General features: G+C 44.0%; 1 protein-coding gene across 1 annotated transcript in view; it reads right to left on the bottom strand.

The window, feature by feature from the left end:
- GHR (growth hormone receptor) overlaps positions 1-15,309 on the bottom strand; it is a 312,451-nt gene extending 297,142 nt beyond the window's left edge. Inside the window, exon 1 of the mRNA XM_075540981.1 lies at positions 14,875-15,309. Coding sequence (XP_075397096.1) covers positions 14,875-14,962 — 88 coding nt within the window. The 5' untranslated portion in view covers positions 14,963-15,309. The remainder of the gene's footprint in view (positions 1-14,874) is intronic.
- Positions 15,310-18,045: the final 2,736 nt, after the last annotated feature.

The raw sequence follows: 18,045 nt of genomic DNA, 5'->3' as shown, positions 1-18,045 counted from the left end.
TCAAGAGGAGCACAGGATAATTAAACTAGATTATCAAAATGTTGATGCCTACTGAAGCTGCCAAATAGTTCATCTTGCTTGGATCCCTAATCAACGCTCATGGAAGCAGCAGTCAAAAGATTAAATTACATTGAATCAATCTGCTGCACAAGATCCCTTTAGAGGATTGAAAAGCAATGTTTGCTTGATCTCTGGCCAGACAAAGAAGAAATGCTACCATGAGGGAGAGGTCAAACAAATATGTACTCTCCATCTCATGATTTGTTTCTCCAGTAGCCCACTGCCAAGGTACCAGTTCAATTTCTCCTTGGTAATCAGGATCAATCACACCACTCAGCCCAGTGACACCCTTCCTGACGTGTTGATCCAAAGGCATGAGAAGCCCAAAGTGGCCAGGGGGAATTCTCAGCTGCCAGTTTAGTGGAATCCATGCTGTGTTTCCAGGTGGCAGAGTTCTTTAATATAATCAAGGCAAGCACAGGAAAATTAAACTAGATTAGCAAAATGTTGACACCTGTTGAAGTTGCTCAAATTGCATTGAATAAATCTGCTGCACAATATCACTTTAGAAGATTGAAAAGCAGAGAGGTGATTTTGAAGATTGAGATGCACCTGGCCTAAGCCATGGCATTTTTAATCACCTCATATGCATGCAAAAATTTAGCATTGAATGAAAAAGACCAAAGAAAGATCAGTGTGTTTGAATTGTGGTGCTGGGGAGGAATGTGGAAAGAACTTTGGATGGCTAAAGGACAAACTAATCTGTCTTGGAAGGCCATCCTATAGTCAGACTGCTCCTTTCAGGATAAGCCAGCCTTGTCTTCCAAACTTACATCTTTCTGACATGTTGTCAGGAAGAGCAGGCCCTGGAGAAGGGAGTGATACTTGATAAAGTAGAGGGGCAGCACAAGGAACTCGATGGACACTGTGGCTGCGACAATGGGCTCCAGCACGGGGGAATTGTGAGGCTGGTGCGGGACCCGGCCATGCTTCACTGCGTGTTGCACAGGTTTGCTATGAGTCCAAAGTGATCCAACGGCACCTAACAACAACAATGGAGCAATTAAAAAACCCTCTAAACTCACTGGCATCAAGTCAATTCTGACCCTATAAGATGAGACAGAACCATCCCTGTGGGTTTCCAAGACTGGAACTCTTTACAGAAATGAAAGCCTCATTTCCCCCCACCCCCACCCCAGGAACAGCTGGTGGTTTCAATCTGCTAACCTCGAGGTTGGTATCACAACACACAGCCACTACACGTGCCTCAAGATCCTCTCACTTTACTTCATGGAGGTACAAACTTTTACATAATCCAAGTGATTATATGTAGGAAATATGGTGAATTATCACGTTTAAAGCAATTACACCTCACTAAACTTTCATCAGCAAATTAAGAGTTCAATCATAAATATTTGGTAGTTGAATTGTGAAGGCTAAACAGAATGTTAAGACTTTGAAAGAAGCAAACGAGATCACAGGCTTCTTGAGTGGCAGACTAGGGTTTCCGGGGATTAGTTGATTTCACAGGGGGCTGAGCCTAGGCTTCTATAGGGGGCTGATTCTATAGGGTGCTGAGCCTAGATGACAACTTGTAGAAATGAGCCATACAAATGATTCAGGACTATATAAATTGATATCGACTTTTTTCTGTGAAATGTAATTGATTATGTCCCTATGAGTAGAGCAGATATCATTTTCTTTCAATATCCCTTACTGCATATCTATTTGTAGTTTCATGACTTCTCTGAACTTTTTATTCCAAATTCTCTCATTAAATCATATCTAAATTATTTTATATTGATCCATTCAGTGTTTTCATAATGATGGTATATGCATCTATATGTGTCCATGCCTGCATATTTCTTCAATATCAAGGCCTAAAACACTCTGAGATTTCTGTGTGCGTTATCTCTAGGTTTTCACATCTGTAAGAAGCCGTTTATGAAGATCAACATGGACTGGTGTTCACCCCGCAAGGCCTTTTCCTAAAATCTCCATCAACCCCAATTGTTTCTAATTGAGTGTCCTTTAATTTGCTCCAAATAGCACCTGGAGTTACAGTCTCAGAAACCCACAGGGGAGTTCGATCCTATCCTGTAGGGTTGCTGTGAGCCTGTGAGTTTGCTTTGACTCGATGGCAGTGAGAGTGAATGAGAGAGAGAGAGAGTGAGAGTGAATGAGAGAGAGAGAGAGAGAGAGAGAGAGAGAGAGGAGCATGAACGCCTGGTCCTACCACACCCTGTCAGTTAAGCTCTACTGGGGTGGTCTGCTACAATACTGGCTATAAGGCCACCAGTATTTGAAACATCAGCAGGTTCTCCCACGGTGGAGCAATTTCAGCAGGACATGTAGACTAAAATAGATTAGCAAGATCATCTGCTTTCAAAAGCTAACCAAGAAAAGTCTTGTAAACCTCAGAATATTGTCTGAGAGTACATCTCACTTAGTGTGGGCATGCCATTGTTGTTGTTGCTTTTGTCAGGTGCTATCAAGTTAGTTCCAACTCATAGCGGCCCTATGTACGATAGAATGAAACACTGCCCAGTCCTGCACCATCCTCACCACTGCGAGATTGGGGCCCATTGTTGCAGCCACTGTGTCCATCCATCTTGTTAAGGGATTTCCTCTTTTCACTGACCTTCTACTTTACCAAGCATGATATTCATATGCTCAGACATCTATTGCCTATAGATGTATCAAACACGCTGATCTTTCTCATAACCGGCCGAATAACTACATCTTTGTCTTTGACAAAATGCTGGATGACAGAGGAAACACAGCTGTCTCCTTGTTGTATGTCTTCACTAGAATCAGGTCCATCTCTCGCCTGGCCAATGTCGAGGAAGAGATGCTCCAGAAAGCTGAGTGGGAGACCAAGCTCATCCTGAACCAGGAGAAGTGGAAACTTGGCCGCTGCATTCTATGCTTCCTGAGATTCTACAGAAGATCTTAGATGACTTGTTTCTCTATCCCCTCTGTGACTATGTCTATGAGCTGGCCATGACCTTCACAGAGTTCTACGACAGCTGGTACTATGTGGAGAAAAATCGGCAGACTGGAAACGTGTGGAAGGTGAACATGTATCAGACGTAGGGATTGGTCTTTCCTGATCAGATGTACAGAGTACGTAAGTTTTTCATTCATTGTGTCTAAGGAGTATTCTGGCTGTACTTCTTCCAAAATATGTCTGTCTGTTCTTTTGGCAGTCTGTAGTACTTTCAATGTTCTCTGTCATCACTATTATTCAAATGCACGAATTCTTCTTTGGTCTTTCTTAACCACTGTCCAATTTTCATATTCCTATGAGGTGATTGAATAACCATGGCGTTGGTCAGGCACACCTTAATCTTCAAAGAGTCATTAGGAGATACCAATCACTAGAGAAGGGCATCCTGATAGGTAAAGTGAAGGCCAGCAGAAGTGAGGAAAGCTCTCAATTTGAATAGTTGCCATAATACTATTAGTTGGCATAATAGTTTCAAAATGCATGAAAACACCAACAAATATTAACATGGCACAGAAATGGTCATTCTTCATAGATGGGTCACCCTGACCACAAACAAAAACTTTACTTTGTCTAAGGTAGCCTCCTACTACTGATAGGAACCTCTTTAATAAACATCTATATCCAAAAACAAGTTTTAGTATTGTCTTTAAAATCCAAATTTTATAACTCCATCAATAACCACCTGGATATTTCTGCTATATCAATACCCTATGTTGGGAATGTTGACACTTCACAGAGAGGTCATAAAATATATTCTTTAACTGCAACAATCTTGGAAGGGAAAAAAGTTACATAGTTAGAACAAATCAACAAAACACTCCAGGGGTTCACTGAAGCCCAAACTTTGTTGATTTTAAAAAAGAAAGAAAGAAAGAAAAAAGCTGAGTGTGGAGAGAGATTACGGGTATAAACATTGCCCAATTGGTGTCAAGTGAGTAGTTTAGGTATTAAGATTTTACATCTTCCTTAGAGACTCTCAGATGAAATCTGGAGGGATTTCTTTCTGAAGTATTTATTTCTGAAGGGCCCAGTATGTGCCAGGTACTGTTTTGATTCATTTAAACTACAATAGCCTTGTAAAGTTGACTCGTCAGTTCCATTTTGCAATAAAGTTCAGAGGTTTAATTAATTTGTTGGTAGTCATAAAGGTAGTCAAAGTCTGTCAGACAAACCAAGTTTGCCTTCCAGAGCCACCTCGATGCCCTTTCCACAATGCCAAGGTATTATTAGATTTTCACAGTGGTTGACGCCCTAATTCACAGATAAATAAATATCGTTGTGTTCCCACTATCAAAAACGGCTGGTCAAGTAACAGTTGTTTCTGTATCAGTTGTTTCCAAGCATAATTGATGTAGGCACAGCTGTGACCTGTATAAGATGAGTGACAGAGTGAACACAGTGCTATTGCATTGTGCTACATGGTCACATTCATAGGAGGGAACGTGGGAGCAGAAAGAGCTCCGTAAAGAAAAGCTTGAAGAACTGGGCTATACATCTGTCATTCCCACTGAGGAATTTGATTTTAGGAAAGTCCTGTCACTTCTCAGGGATGTCCATTGCCTCACCTATAAATAAAGTGTGAAAGTTGGGTTCAATTGTTTTTTTATCCCAATAGGTACCTACTTGCATTTGCATTTCAATAGAGTTACTTGCCCACAGGAAGATAACAGAATTCCTGAACAAGACAATGAAGAGTGAGCAAAGACGCCATTCATTTTGACGTAATAGGTCAGAAAAAGAGGAGCAAGAATGAAAAGAAATGGCTTCTATGTCAGCAGTCAATATAGTATCTAAGAGACATTGGCAAGATGGTGCTTTGTGTATCATAGAATGTATGTTCAATAACCAATTGATGGTTTTATTACTCATGGCCACCAAGTCAATTCTGACTCATAGTGACCCTATAAGACAGGGTGAAACTGCCCTCGAGTTTACAAGTCAGTAATCTTTAAGCGAGTAAGATATCTCATCTTTCTTTTGCTGTTGAGTTGACTTAGCATTTATCAGTCCAATGTGTAACTCATGCTACCGGAGGTCTCTATTGATGGCCTTGGTACTAGTGAAATCGACAATTACAGTGGTCACATGCAGTACAAGTCAATTTGGTTAGAAGCAATGCGATATGGACAAGGTCACTGGTAACTGAGATTAAATTTATAATGCTAATTTGGTATTATTCTCCTCAGAGTGCTGAGGATGCCTAGAGGCCCCCCGATAGGTGGTGATTCTGCTCACAGCCTTGGGAATGTCTAGCAGTTTGTAACAACTGAAGTAACACAAAGGCACACTTCTAGGGTTACCCAGGACTCAGTAGTATTTTGGAGACATATTCACTTTTCTAGCTCGTGTTAGTTCCCTCATTGTAGAGAAAGATATTTTAACTCTTTGCTTATGTCCTATAAAATTTGATGATTTATTCTACCCATTACTGATTATGGAAGAGTTAATATGCCTTCTGAAAAGTACGTTGACAAATTCTTGGGCAAATGCTGAATAAACAAGATTTTTCTATTAGCCTACAGGATGTAAGTATGTCCAAGCTAGTGATATTTTGGGTATCACTCTGAAAAAAATCAAAGACAAACTATGTAGTTACTAAACCATTGCTGTGTTCCCAGGAATGTGCTAGATACTCAAGGGAATATAAAATAGTGTAAGGCATGACCCTTACCATTGGGACTTAATATTCAAGCTTACGAAGGCAAGGGTAGCAATGTACATGGTGTAATTAGGGAATAGTTCAAGATTATATAATCAAGATTATATAATCTACTGAAAACTTCTTATTACAGATTGTATTTATTTAGAGAAAAGGAAGATCTGCTTTGGGCTAACATATTTAGAACAGACGTCCTGCACAAAGTGGCTTTTGAGCCGGGCCTTAAAATTATCGTAAATTGTGTTAATAGGCAGAAAGGGTTGGAGATGTTTTCAGTGAGGAGTTGTGGAACTAAAGACTAGGAAGCATACGTGGGGCTCACTGGGGTGACTGGTTGGCAGGGGAGCAGGCAAGTTACACCAGGTGGTGAGATTGTTATTCTTTGGCAATCCATAGACATCTATTCCATATGTAGGGTAACTAGAAGGTCAACTTTCAGCTAGGGCTTGGTGGAGAGTGAGAGCTGCTGCAGGGCGACACAGCGCACGAGTCCTTTCTAAAGCTCACTGTGGCAATTAGATGATTTTATGTCAGCTTGAAGTTTTTGAAAGTGTAGGGGTGGAGTCCAACCTGTCAATCAGGTCACAGACTCCTTTGAAGTGTGGCCTTTCTGAAAGTGGGGAAACTGGGAACCTCCCCTTTTCTCTGACCCTTCACCTTCCTGCTTGCTGGAACCCTGAGAGCTGTTGGCGCCCTGTCATGTTTCCACAGACTCTGCATCCACTTGGCTCTGCACCCACCGTCTTGTGATCTCCCTGCTTCCCGGTTCACCATTCTGTGTCACCAGCATGTGGTTATGTGAGTCTCAAGAAGGGTTTATGGACTAGCATTGAACTTATGGACTTGAGTTGGACTAGGCTGGGATGTATACTTGATATGTAATTCCATCTTGATATCAATCTCTTTCTTATACGCACGAGTGTCACTGGATGTGTTTCTCTTGACAACCCAGCCTAACACAGTGGTATAAATTCAATTTTAAAATTTATTTTTAAAACAATATATATTATATTTATAGATGTATTTTATATTTAATATATTTATATATCTAATAGGTCTAATAAAGATACCAGTCATACAGCTCCCTTTCATGAATAAGATCTTGGTACAATTGGGTTAGGATACCCCCCTGCACACTGCCTACCTTCTCACTACAAGTTTACAGACAGCCCTGACCCCACTGAGTCAGAACTGCCTCAACAACAACGTAGAACTTAAGATCATTCACCTGTGATTCTCAACCAAGGCACTGTCTCTTTGCAAGGTAGTACACAGTCAGGTATGTTAAATTTCTGCTAATGCCAAGGGCATACAGGGGAAAAGAAAACATTAAGGGTTATATTTTGTCTTCAAATCTATGATTTTTTTCAAATATCTCAAATAGTAAAGAGGGGATGTCTCTATGAAGAAATGTTAAGTTTTTAGTTACTTGAATGTTTCTTTTTATGAAATAACTGAGAAAGCAATAAGAGTTACTTAGTAGTACATGTCTAGTATGACAAGCTGTCTACCATTAACAAGTACATAAAATACCTGCTCAATTTCAAAGGCCTTTTAGTGATATAATTCAGAGTTGAGATGTTTACCAGGGTTTTCTCCTAAAATAGTGCTGGATCCCCAGGGTTGAGTGTCTTCCTTGTTGCTGTATCATTGAGTAAGTCTGACCTTATGCGCCACAGAAGTAAACATTGCCCAGTTCCGCTCTGTCTTCACAATTCCTCTTGGGTTTAGGCCATTGTTGCAGCCACTGTGTCAATCCATCTTGTTGAGGACCTTCCTTTTATAAGTTGCTCTTCTATTTTACCAAGCATAATGTCCTTCTCCAGGGACTGGTCTCTCCTGACAGCATGTCCAAAGTACCTGAGACAAGGGCTCACCATCTTTGCTTCTGACAAACGTTCTAGCTGTACTTCTTCAAGGCAGATTTGTTTCTTCTTTTAGCAGTCCATGGAACTTTCAATATTCTTTACCAGCATCATAATTCAAGCACATTGATTCGGTTTCAGTCTTTCATATTCAATGTCCAATTTTCACATGCATATAAATATAAACTATTGAAAATAGCATGGCTTGGGGTAGGCACCCCTTAGTCCTCAGAGTAACATGTCTGCTTTCAACACTTTACAAAGGTTTGTGCCAGAAATTCATCCAATGGGATATATCAGTTGATCTCTTATCTGCTGTTCCCATGGGCACTGACTGGTTCCAAGCAAGACTAAATATTTGATAACTTCAATCTTTTTATACTGACAAGTCCAGCCAGCCACAGACTGATTATCTGATGCTTAAAAAAATTCACAATCTACTATATATAAATTTATTGGATTACTATGATAGGAATTTTTGAAAACTGAGCAAAGTCTAGTCAATAAAGAAGGCAAAGTGCTCAACACAGCTGGGAATTTTAAGGACTCTGCAGAACTATGCACAGATTTTGGAAAAGAGTATATTTAAAGGTAAGGCTAGATGTGAATTAAGAATACACAGAACCAGTAATTCTGACAAAATCACTGCCATCTTATGGTTCATTATTAAATAAAATAGTTGTCTGAACAAAGCCTTCAAAGGTAATGAGAAGCACTGAAAAAAGGAAGTTGAGTCTTTATCGTGTTTCTTCCATTTTTTTCTTTTAAGAATCTGGGACTCGTCTTGGAATTTTAAGTCCAAATAAAATAAGAGAAAAACAAACAAACAAGAAACCCTGCTTCAGGAAGACTTTCTGCCATCAGAACCCTCGGACTTTTAGAATGGACGTTGTAGGTTGCCTTATAAACATAGTGGTGTTAGTACTTGATTACCCTTTTTAGTGAATGGACAAGAAGTGGTGATGAGGGAATGAAACAGGCCGTCACTATTTCCTTACGTTTATATTCCAAATCATTGCATATTACCATTTAAGATATGTACATTATAGCTAGCCAACACATTCAATATTAATTCACTGACATTTCTCTCACATAACATTTTAGCAGAGCTGAAAATTATACAAATAAATCAAATAAACTTCATATTCTTGAGGAACCCACTGCCTCACAAGAAAGATAGATTTGTAAAAGCAGACCATGAAACTAGAAATGACTGAAATTGGTGTTCCCGAGGGGATTTAAGCTGGATGCCAAGGAAGCTGCACAAATTAATAATAATAATAAATAATAATAATAAAATCGGATTGAATTATATTGATGCCCCTGGAAAGAATTCTAGAAGATCCCCCTGCTTCCCCCCGCCCCATATAAAAAATACAAAGTCCAGGAAGGATTACTATTTTGTGAAGGATTGAAAACACCCACTAGAGACTGAGCTTAGAGAAGACCCAGGCTTTCAGACACCTAATCTAAGATGAGGAGGCGTCAAAACGTTCATGGGGAAAATTCAAGTTTTTAATGAACTTTCTGAAGTCTCTCATACAATAACATACGATACATCCTAATGGAGCCCCGGCGGCACGGCAGTGAACACGCAGCTGCAACCCAAACAGTGTTGGCAGTTGGAACCCACCACCCACCAGCAACTCCACAGAAGACTAGAGATTTGTCCCAGTAAAGATTGCCGCAGGGTGCCGGTGGGGGCACTGCTACAGACATTTGGACTCATAATGGGCTCAGACAAGATGGAGTAGAAAGGCTGTTCCGGGTTTCTGTTACTATAAATCTTTACCAGAGCAGACATCCTCATCTTCCTCCAATGGGTGCGTTAGCGCTGCTCGAAGTGAACACCTGAAGTCTTAAACCACAGCCTGTCAAATGGTATCTAGTTATCAAGTGCTGCCGGAAGAGAAACACCACTGGAGGATGATTTTAACAAACAGAACTTTATCCTCTCAGGTGAGGAGGTTAGAATCCTAAACTCCAGAGCCCTAGGGGCCGGCCTGTTACCTCTGTTGGCTCAGAGTTTAGGAGGTCCTTGGCTCCTCTGGCAGCTGGAGGCCCAGCATTCCTTGAGGATCTCCATGTCTCAGGGCTGGGTTCTAGGAGTTTTTCAGTGCAGGGCGGCTTTCTGTCCCTGCCTCTTATCTCTTGATGGTGACAGCTCACCAACTTGCCTTTCCTCTAGCTCTTGTAAGATAAAGGTTGTTGCAGACCACACCCCAGGGAAATTCCCCTTATAGCAGATCAAAGCTGTGATGGGATGAAGGTGTTGAGCCCTCACCCTTAATCCTTTTACTGGTTGATCACATTAGATAATAGCATGGAGGGTCATTGCATAACTCCCACATCACTTGAGAATCATGGCCCAGCCAAGTTGACACATACTTGGGAGGGTGTGTGTGTGTGTGTGTGTGTGTGTGTGTGTGTGTGTGTGTGTGTGTGTGTGTATGCGCTCAAAATTTAACCCATGACACATGATATTGCTACAAATCAACTTGACAGCAGCTAACAGCAGCATGTCATTTTAACCTAACCCAGGGGCTACTGACATCAAAATAGAAGTGTTTGAACTTTGAAAATTGTCTAAGTAGTTGTCAGTAGAACTATTGTCATTACTTTTTTTGTGCAGGAAAGATTAGGGTAGTGAAATAAGCTTTCGATCTTCAAAAATAAATATGGTTTATCATTGATGGTTTCCTTCTTTTAGATGAGGACACAATAAAGCAAGGAAGCAAATGTCATATGAATGGAAATGATAATACAAAAGCTGGAATGAGGAGTCCTATCACTACTACACACACACACACACACACACACACACACACATACACACACACGGCAAAAGTGCTAGACTATCATCAGCCCCTTTCTAAACTAAAGGCTTGTCTACAAAGTTGGGGTTATGAAAGGTCTGGAGTTAAATTGATGTCACAGTTGAATTCTTATTCTCTCTCTCTAAGCCAAGAGAAGTGGTGTTTAATTTCACATGCAGACTTGCTGACATAGCAACAATGTCATAGTCTACAACCATAAACATTTCTAGTAGGAAGTCACTGCTATGCTAGATTCTCAGCGGTGTTGGGGGGAACTCATTATTTTGTTGGGAAGCACCAGTCAAGTGCCTAAAAGGTAGACTAATCATATCAAGCAAGCATCTGATGTACAACCCAGGCCATAAATACTATATATGTTGCCTAGAAACTTTCCCCCACGCCCAGCTTTGGAGACAACCATAATAATTTACATAAAGGAGAAAAGTCAATCTGTGAGGAGCTAATTTTCCCGTTGGTGGTAAAGCTAGGATTCAGCTGAGTTCCCACCTCTGATGGGCTTCTAAGTGATTGCTTTTGTACCACACCTCCCAACTCTCTTAGATCAGCCTCTTTCTGGCAAGAAGTTTAGGACTTGATAGGTGTTAGGCAACAGAGTCTTTGAATCAAGATCCACACACAAGCCGGGAGATGAAGGGCCTGGAACAGAACACGATTTCAAGAAATGCCCAGTGATTGCTAGTACCAACTCATGCTCCTAGAAGTGGGCACAATTCAGTCTATGAAAAGACTACCGCAGACTCCCCACCTGTCTATAACCTGCAGGTTCAATGGATATCCAATCACTTTCTTTGAGTTGGTTTTCCTTGATAAGGAGACATCATGTAACATTCAAACCAAAACCAATCTCACTGCCATCTAGTAGCAGAGAGTAGAAGAGCCCCCTTTGAGTTTCTGAGAGTATAAAGGTTTACAGGAGTAGATGACCTCATCTTTTTCTCTCTCAGAGCAGGTAATAAGTTTGAACTGCTGACCTTGGGGTTACAGCCCAATGTGTAACCCACTGTGGCACCAGGGCTCTTCCAGCATCACACATTCCACAGAAGGTTCAGTCATGAGAAATAGTTCAAACTCTGCTTGACTGAGGATGGTAGTAATCTTAACTGACGTTGTGATCTTGTTTACAGGCAAACAGGGTAAAGACACCGATTTTTTAAAAGTCCATAAATATTAAGTTGCCTTAATAAATAGAGAGTCCAGGATTGTGCATCATGGCAGAGAATAAAGAGCAAGGCCAGGAATGGAAGAAAATGGTCATTGGATACAAGGAAGAATGTTCTGAAACGGAGTGCCTCCCAGAATGGTTTGGCCAGAGAAGATGCGGGAGTCCCTTCTGCTTATTTCTCAAAAGAGGCACAGTAACCATTTAGAGGGACACTCCAGAGGAGATTCATGCAGTGGACAGAGCGTGATCTGTAATTTCTGCTAGCTGTTTAGAGTTTTCAGGTGGGGGAAACATTGTGAAAAAGACATCCTTACTGTCTCCTATATACACTGGCTGAGGACTGACTGCAGTCTTACCAAACTTCAATTCTCATCAGTTCAAGACCCAAAAGGTGACTTGGATGTCATTATCACCCAGATGACAAGATTTTATTTTTTTAAGAAGAGTCGTGTTTGTGTGTACACGTGAGCACATGATGAAATAGAGGGGTTTTTTTTCACCGTTGACATATCTTATTCAAGCACATTCTACAGAAGCAAACCAACTCCCCACAAGGGCAGTTGTGCGATTTATCAGTGGAATGGCCAGAGAAGCTGAATCTTCAGGTTAACAGATTACAATTCTAAACTAAACACTCTGCTGCTCCACACTCTCACTGTGTCACTCAGATTTATCTTTACATTAACAACACATACCAGCAGATAGCCAAAAAGGCTCGCCAAGTTGGACCAGCTTCAGGATTTGTTTCCATGCTGGGGTGCCTCATGCACTTGGCAGAGAACAGGCTGCAACTGTTGGCTCCATTTATTACACTATGCTGTAAACATTATGTCCCGAGCTAACAAGAGACGCAACAGGAAAATCCCATAGGTTACCAGCCACCATAAACATGTTTGCACAGCCATTGGAGAGAGAGGAGAGAAGGCCTCTAGAAGCCACGTTAAGGAGGTTTATGATGGGAAGTCTGCCGTTGAAAACGGAACAATGAAAAGCACAACTCCAAACCCTAGCTGGAACAAATACTTGGAAGATGAAGTTATGCTGTTGGGTGGGTGGGGAAGCCCTCCTGCTGTCACGTTATCATTTTGTTTACAGACTTACATTTCACACCTTGCCCATGATGTCTTGGCCTTCCACGCCACACATGACACCAAAACTCTGATTTCCCTGCGATCTATCTCCTCCCCAAGCAAAGCTGGAGGTTGACTCACCAATGTTCCTGTGACTCCTGTGAAGCAAACCTTTTCTAAGGGTGGAAGGTGGCGATGAGACCAACTATTTAAGCTGCAGATGTTCTCCAAGGGCTTCGGGGCCAAAATACATAATCTCAGCTCGATCCAAAGACCCATGTGAAGGGAAGTTATAAATAACTGGAAAATCAAAACCAATCCCACTGCCGTCCAGAGGATTCCAACTCACAGTGACCCGACAGGACAGAGTTGAACTGCTGAACTGCTCCGGCGAATTTCTGAAGCTCTATGTCTATGTCCTTCTCCTGCTGAGCGGCTGGTACACTGACCACCAGCTTTTTAGTGGGGAGTCCAATGCTTAATCCTCTGCACAAGGGCACCTAACTAACTGCCTGGAGATCCCTTGAAATCTAAGCTGGGAGCACTCAGCTTTTCTTTTCTCGCAGGAAAACAAATCCCCAATCACAGAATAAATGGAACCAATAACTCTGCCCACTAAATGGTTGGGTTTGAGGGTGTTTTTTGTTTTTTTTTTTATTTTGGCTTCTAACAAGCATTTTTATTTCTGGCGATGTTCAGTCGCTGTCACTGCTAAGGCACATGGACTTTCAGGGTGACCAGGTGAAAACTAACCCAGAACACCAGTTGCTCAGGGCATAGAGCCTAGGCTGCTACCACATCCAGGTCTGTGAGGAAAGGCCACCGGTTTTCTTTCTGCCCAGATGCATAGGTTTGGAATCTAGCTCCTGGGACCACCCACTCTCTGGACCCAGGATCTGCAGTTCCAACCTGCTTGGGGATCTCCTGGGCCCTGCACCAACATCTGGAAATGCCCTATGTCCTCCTGTGCAGGTCTCTGGAGAGCCCCAGAAATCCCCATCTCCAGCCCCTGGCCCCTCTTAGGCAACAGGTTCAATTGTTTAAGCTCACAGTATTTTAGCTTAAATAGGGACTCCTGGGATTTCCTACACTCTGAGAGTCTTTTTACCATGGTAAAAATTACCCTCTCACAAACCCACAGGGGCAGTTCTGTGAGTCAGAATCGAGTTGGTGGCCTTGAATCTGGCTTATGGTTTGAACCTTCCTTTACCTCTTCCAAGGTCTCCAAGTGGCACCATGGGCGGTGGCACTTCTATGGCCTCCTCCTCCCCTTACAAACTTCTGATTCAGGTGTGCCCAGGCCTCCCAGAGGTGTCCTCACACACGGAGCGCGCGCAGCGCACACCACCCCATCACACACACACACCACATCAGGCCACAAACTCTCAGTGGGGCAGCAGAAGGCGTCCCCAGGGGTTGTATACAAAGCCTTTTTTCCCAAAATAGATCAGCCAAGGGGATGCCCACGCACTCTCTTCCCACCACCGCCGCCCTCCCCGCAGCGCGCCGCTGCCCCACTCACCCGCAGCCTCAAGCCTCGGCAGGTATATTGATTTCAGAGCCACTGGTGTGCTTGGGGTTGGGGGACACAATTTGCATCCTCCTGAGCGCTTGGAGGCTGGTGGCTGTGACTTTCCTTGCTCCAGGGGCCAGGGTGCCCGCGGGAGGCTGCGCCCACACAAACGCGCCCCTCGGGCCGCGCGCCTTGGGGAGGAGCGCGCGGGATCGCCCGGGCCGAGGGACCTCCGCTGACCCTTCGCAGCGCCCCCGGGACCTCTGCGCGCGACACCGCAACAGCGCCAGCAGCTCCGGCCCCCCGCCAGGCTGGTGATGTCAAACAGAGACCCACTCGCAAGCCGTGGACGACTCTCATAAACTGCGGAGGAAGCCCCTCCACGCACGGCAACCACAGCAGATGCAGGCGGACTAGCCGGTCACCCCACCTCCCACTGCGCCCCCCCGCCCCCCGGTCCCCACTAACTTGCACACGGTCCCACCAAGTCCCCTTGCTTGGAGCCAGTTGCAACCACCCCCCAGCAGAAAACAACTTCTCCGCAAGAAGGGGGAGCAAGTCAACAACCAAGTGAAACGACATTAAAAAAAGAAAAGAAACCAAACTATCCGTGTCAATAAATCAGACAACACCCCCCCTCCCCACTCCCACTCCCACCCGCAGGGTCCATAACCAGCTGGCGCCCAGGGTCCCCTCCCAGTCCCCTCGCCCCAGCAGGGACAGAACCAGAGCCCAGCCCTCCAAGCCCGGGCCGGTACCTCTGAGCCGCGCCTCGGGGGTGACCGCGCGAGTTCGCGTCCGCCCTGGGGCCGAGGGTGCGGGGGCCTTCAGCCCGCGCGGCCCCATCCGGGGGTCCCCGCCGCCACCCTGGCTCAGCAGGCGCCGCCGCCGCCGCCGCTCCCCAGACCGCCTCCTCTTCCCATGGCTGCGCCCAGCTTGGCAGCTCCCGGGCTGTCAGGCTCCGGGAGGGGGAGGGGGCGGAGTGAAAGGGGAAGGAGGGTGGGAGGGGAGGAGGGCCAAAGACCGTCGCCGGTCACCGGGGGTCACGCCGGGCCGGGCCCTCCGCTCCCCGGGCCCCGGCTGCCAAGAAGCGCGGAAACTGGAGTTTGGGGCGGCCGGGCCGAGCCCCGCTGCGGTGGCGCCGAGCGCCGCCCCGGCCACGCATTCCCAGGAGCTGGGATGCAGCCTTTCCCCGGGCGAGTTGAAGTTGGTGCGTGTCACTCTCATTTCTGCGGTGCGGCTCCTCCTAGAGGAAAGTATTGGTAGTCGCCGGGCTCTTTCTCCGTCCCCGCCCACCCCGGTTCCCCCAAAGAAGGCGGGACCTCCATACACAAGCTCCAGGGCAGGCAACAATTCACAGGGTCTCTTGTGCAAAGTGAGCTTTCGGCAGCAATGCAAGGGCAATATGCAACAAAAGATCGCGTGAAAGTCTCATTAGACAACCACACACTGGCTGTCGACCTCCACCTGCAATCCGTTTCGCGGGGGCATAGTACAAAGATTGCTGAAAGTCAGAAGAACCTTAATTTGGAACTAGGAAATAAGTAACACACCCAGGCAGGACACCAGGGCATGTTAGCCCAGAGCTCTAGGCAGACACCAGGGGAAAGAGCTCCCAGGAGAAATCCGGCCTGGGGCAAGGTTTTTAGAGGTCCTGCAACCCTGCTTAATTCAGTCATCTGATAAGAAATGGAGTAAGACAAGAAACTGCCAGTGTTCTTCGAAAAGTTAACACGAATGTGCATAGCCAAGTCGCCTTTGTGAAGCAGCAAACCCTAATCACCACTACTTTCCTAAGCAAAGCCTACAAAAGTCCATCCCCAGGTTCTCTGCGATCTGATAGAGCAGCCCACCTGCCTTTTCACTATCTCCTAATGTAATGTAACGTCATTGATCTATAAGTCTGTCACGGCTTAAGCTTACTAATGACTTTTCCCCTCTATCTTCACATTGCTCCCAGTCACAAGCCACGCTTATAGTCAGAGAGAAATGTCTGAACAGCAATGTAAAGAAGCCAAGTTTCTTAGTACTAGAATAAGAGATCTATACCAGAAACAGAGTGTAGTGCATGGGGCCAGTACTTAGGAAGGAACACAGGGTCAATGTCTTTGGGTAACATTAGAAACTCTTATTTTCAAAGGTATTAGTAGAGATAAGTTGAAAAAATGATTCTTTAGCGTTCTCTCAGAGGTTCAGCTGCGGCTTGACTCCCCAACTGTTCCAGGCAAGGGCACCCAGAATAAAAGAAGAGGAAATGATTCTAGAAAAGGGGTGTTTCCCATCCTGGGGAAGGGGGAGCCGGGTACTCACCCCACTGGGCCCTGTTCTAACCCCCGGGGGCAGAATGAAGACTTTATTCCCTAGGATCTTTCTATAGCCCCCAAATTGTGGAGGTTCCAAACTCCACTGAAGAGATAGGGGGGCTGATTAGTGTTTGGAATTTTGAAACAGGGAGTTAGCTACCTGGGGAAAGTTGGGAACATAAAAAGATTAGAAACAGTCAAAACTCTTGCGGGAGGATTCTGGTGGTATAACTTCCAAGATAGGTTTGTGTATTGTTTCAGTATTCGTCTTCAGTCTTTCTTATATAATGCCCAACACGCACCTGCTATGAGACAATTGAAAATGCAGTGGCTGGGTCAGGCACGCCTTAGTCCTCCAAGCAACATCCCTGCTTTTCAATAGTTGATAGAGGTCATGTGCAGCATACTTCCTCAACGGAGTATATCCTTGTGTCTCTCAACTGCTGCTTCAAGATGAACTCCTTCATAACTGTAATATTTTCTCCATTTATCATGATGTTGGTCCTCATTTGAGGAGTTTGGTTTCATTAGATAGAGTCACAATCCATACTGGATGCTACAATCCTTCCTCTTTATCAGCAAGGGCTTCAAGTCCTCCTTACTTTCTGCAAGCAAGGTTGTGCCACCTACTGATCTCACGTTGTTAATGAGTCTTTCTCCAAACCAAATTTTCTCTTCAGATCTTTTATTTCATTATTCATTCCGTGCACTTTAGCTACATTCTGAGTGAGAGCAAGGTTCAGCATTCCTTCTGACATGCATTTTGATCATTTCTTCCTTTCCTCTTTTAACTGAACTTTTGCTTCTTCATTTGTGATATTCTTGATACCATCCCATAGAGCATCAGGTTTCTGTCATTGGTTTTCAATGCAGAAAATCTGTTCTTGCAATGTTTTTAAAATTCAGGTGGGATATACTCAAGGCTGTATTTTGACTACTGTGGACTTGTTTTCATTTTCATTAGCATCAACCTGAACTTACATATGATCAATTGATGGTCTATTCCACAGTCGGCCTCTGGCCTCCCTTGAGATGCTTGTATTGGGCTTTTCTTTTGGCCCTTCCCACAGATGTAGTCCGTTTCATTGCTGTGTATTCCGTTGGGTGAAATCTACTTGCATAGTCATCTTTTGTTTGAAAAGATATTTGCAATGAAGACGTTGGTTTTGAAAATTGTTTCCTGTGATCTCCAGTTTCATAGCTATCACCAAAGCTATATTTTCCAACTACTGTTCCTTTTTCTTTGCTTCCAACGTTTGCATTCCAATCACTAATAATTACTAATCCATTTTGATTGTATGCTTTATCCATTTCAGTCTGAAGCATTGGTAGAATTCTTCACCACAAGCTTTAGTGGTTGGTGCATAAATTTGACAATGGTTGTATTGACAGGATTTCCTTGTCTGTTGATCGGTATTGTCCTATCACAGAGAGCATTATACCTCACGATAGATGTTGAAATATCCTTTTTGGTGATGAATGCAACTCCATTTCTCATGAATCTGTCATTCCTGGCATCGTCAACGATATGATTTTCTGAATCAAAATGACCAATACAAGTCCACTTCATCTCATCAATACCTAGAATATTGATCTTTATTTGCTCCATTCCAGTTTTGACAATAA

The sequence above is a fragment of the Tenrec ecaudatus genome, chromosome 2, assembly GCF_050624435.1.
Source record: "Tenrec ecaudatus isolate mTenEca1 chromosome 2, mTenEca1.hap1, whole genome shotgun sequence".
Taxonomy (NCBI): Eukaryota; Metazoa; Chordata; class Mammalia; order Afrosoricida; family Tenrecidae; genus Tenrec; species Tenrec ecaudatus.
This window is presented reverse-complemented; position numbering and strand designations above follow the sequence as displayed.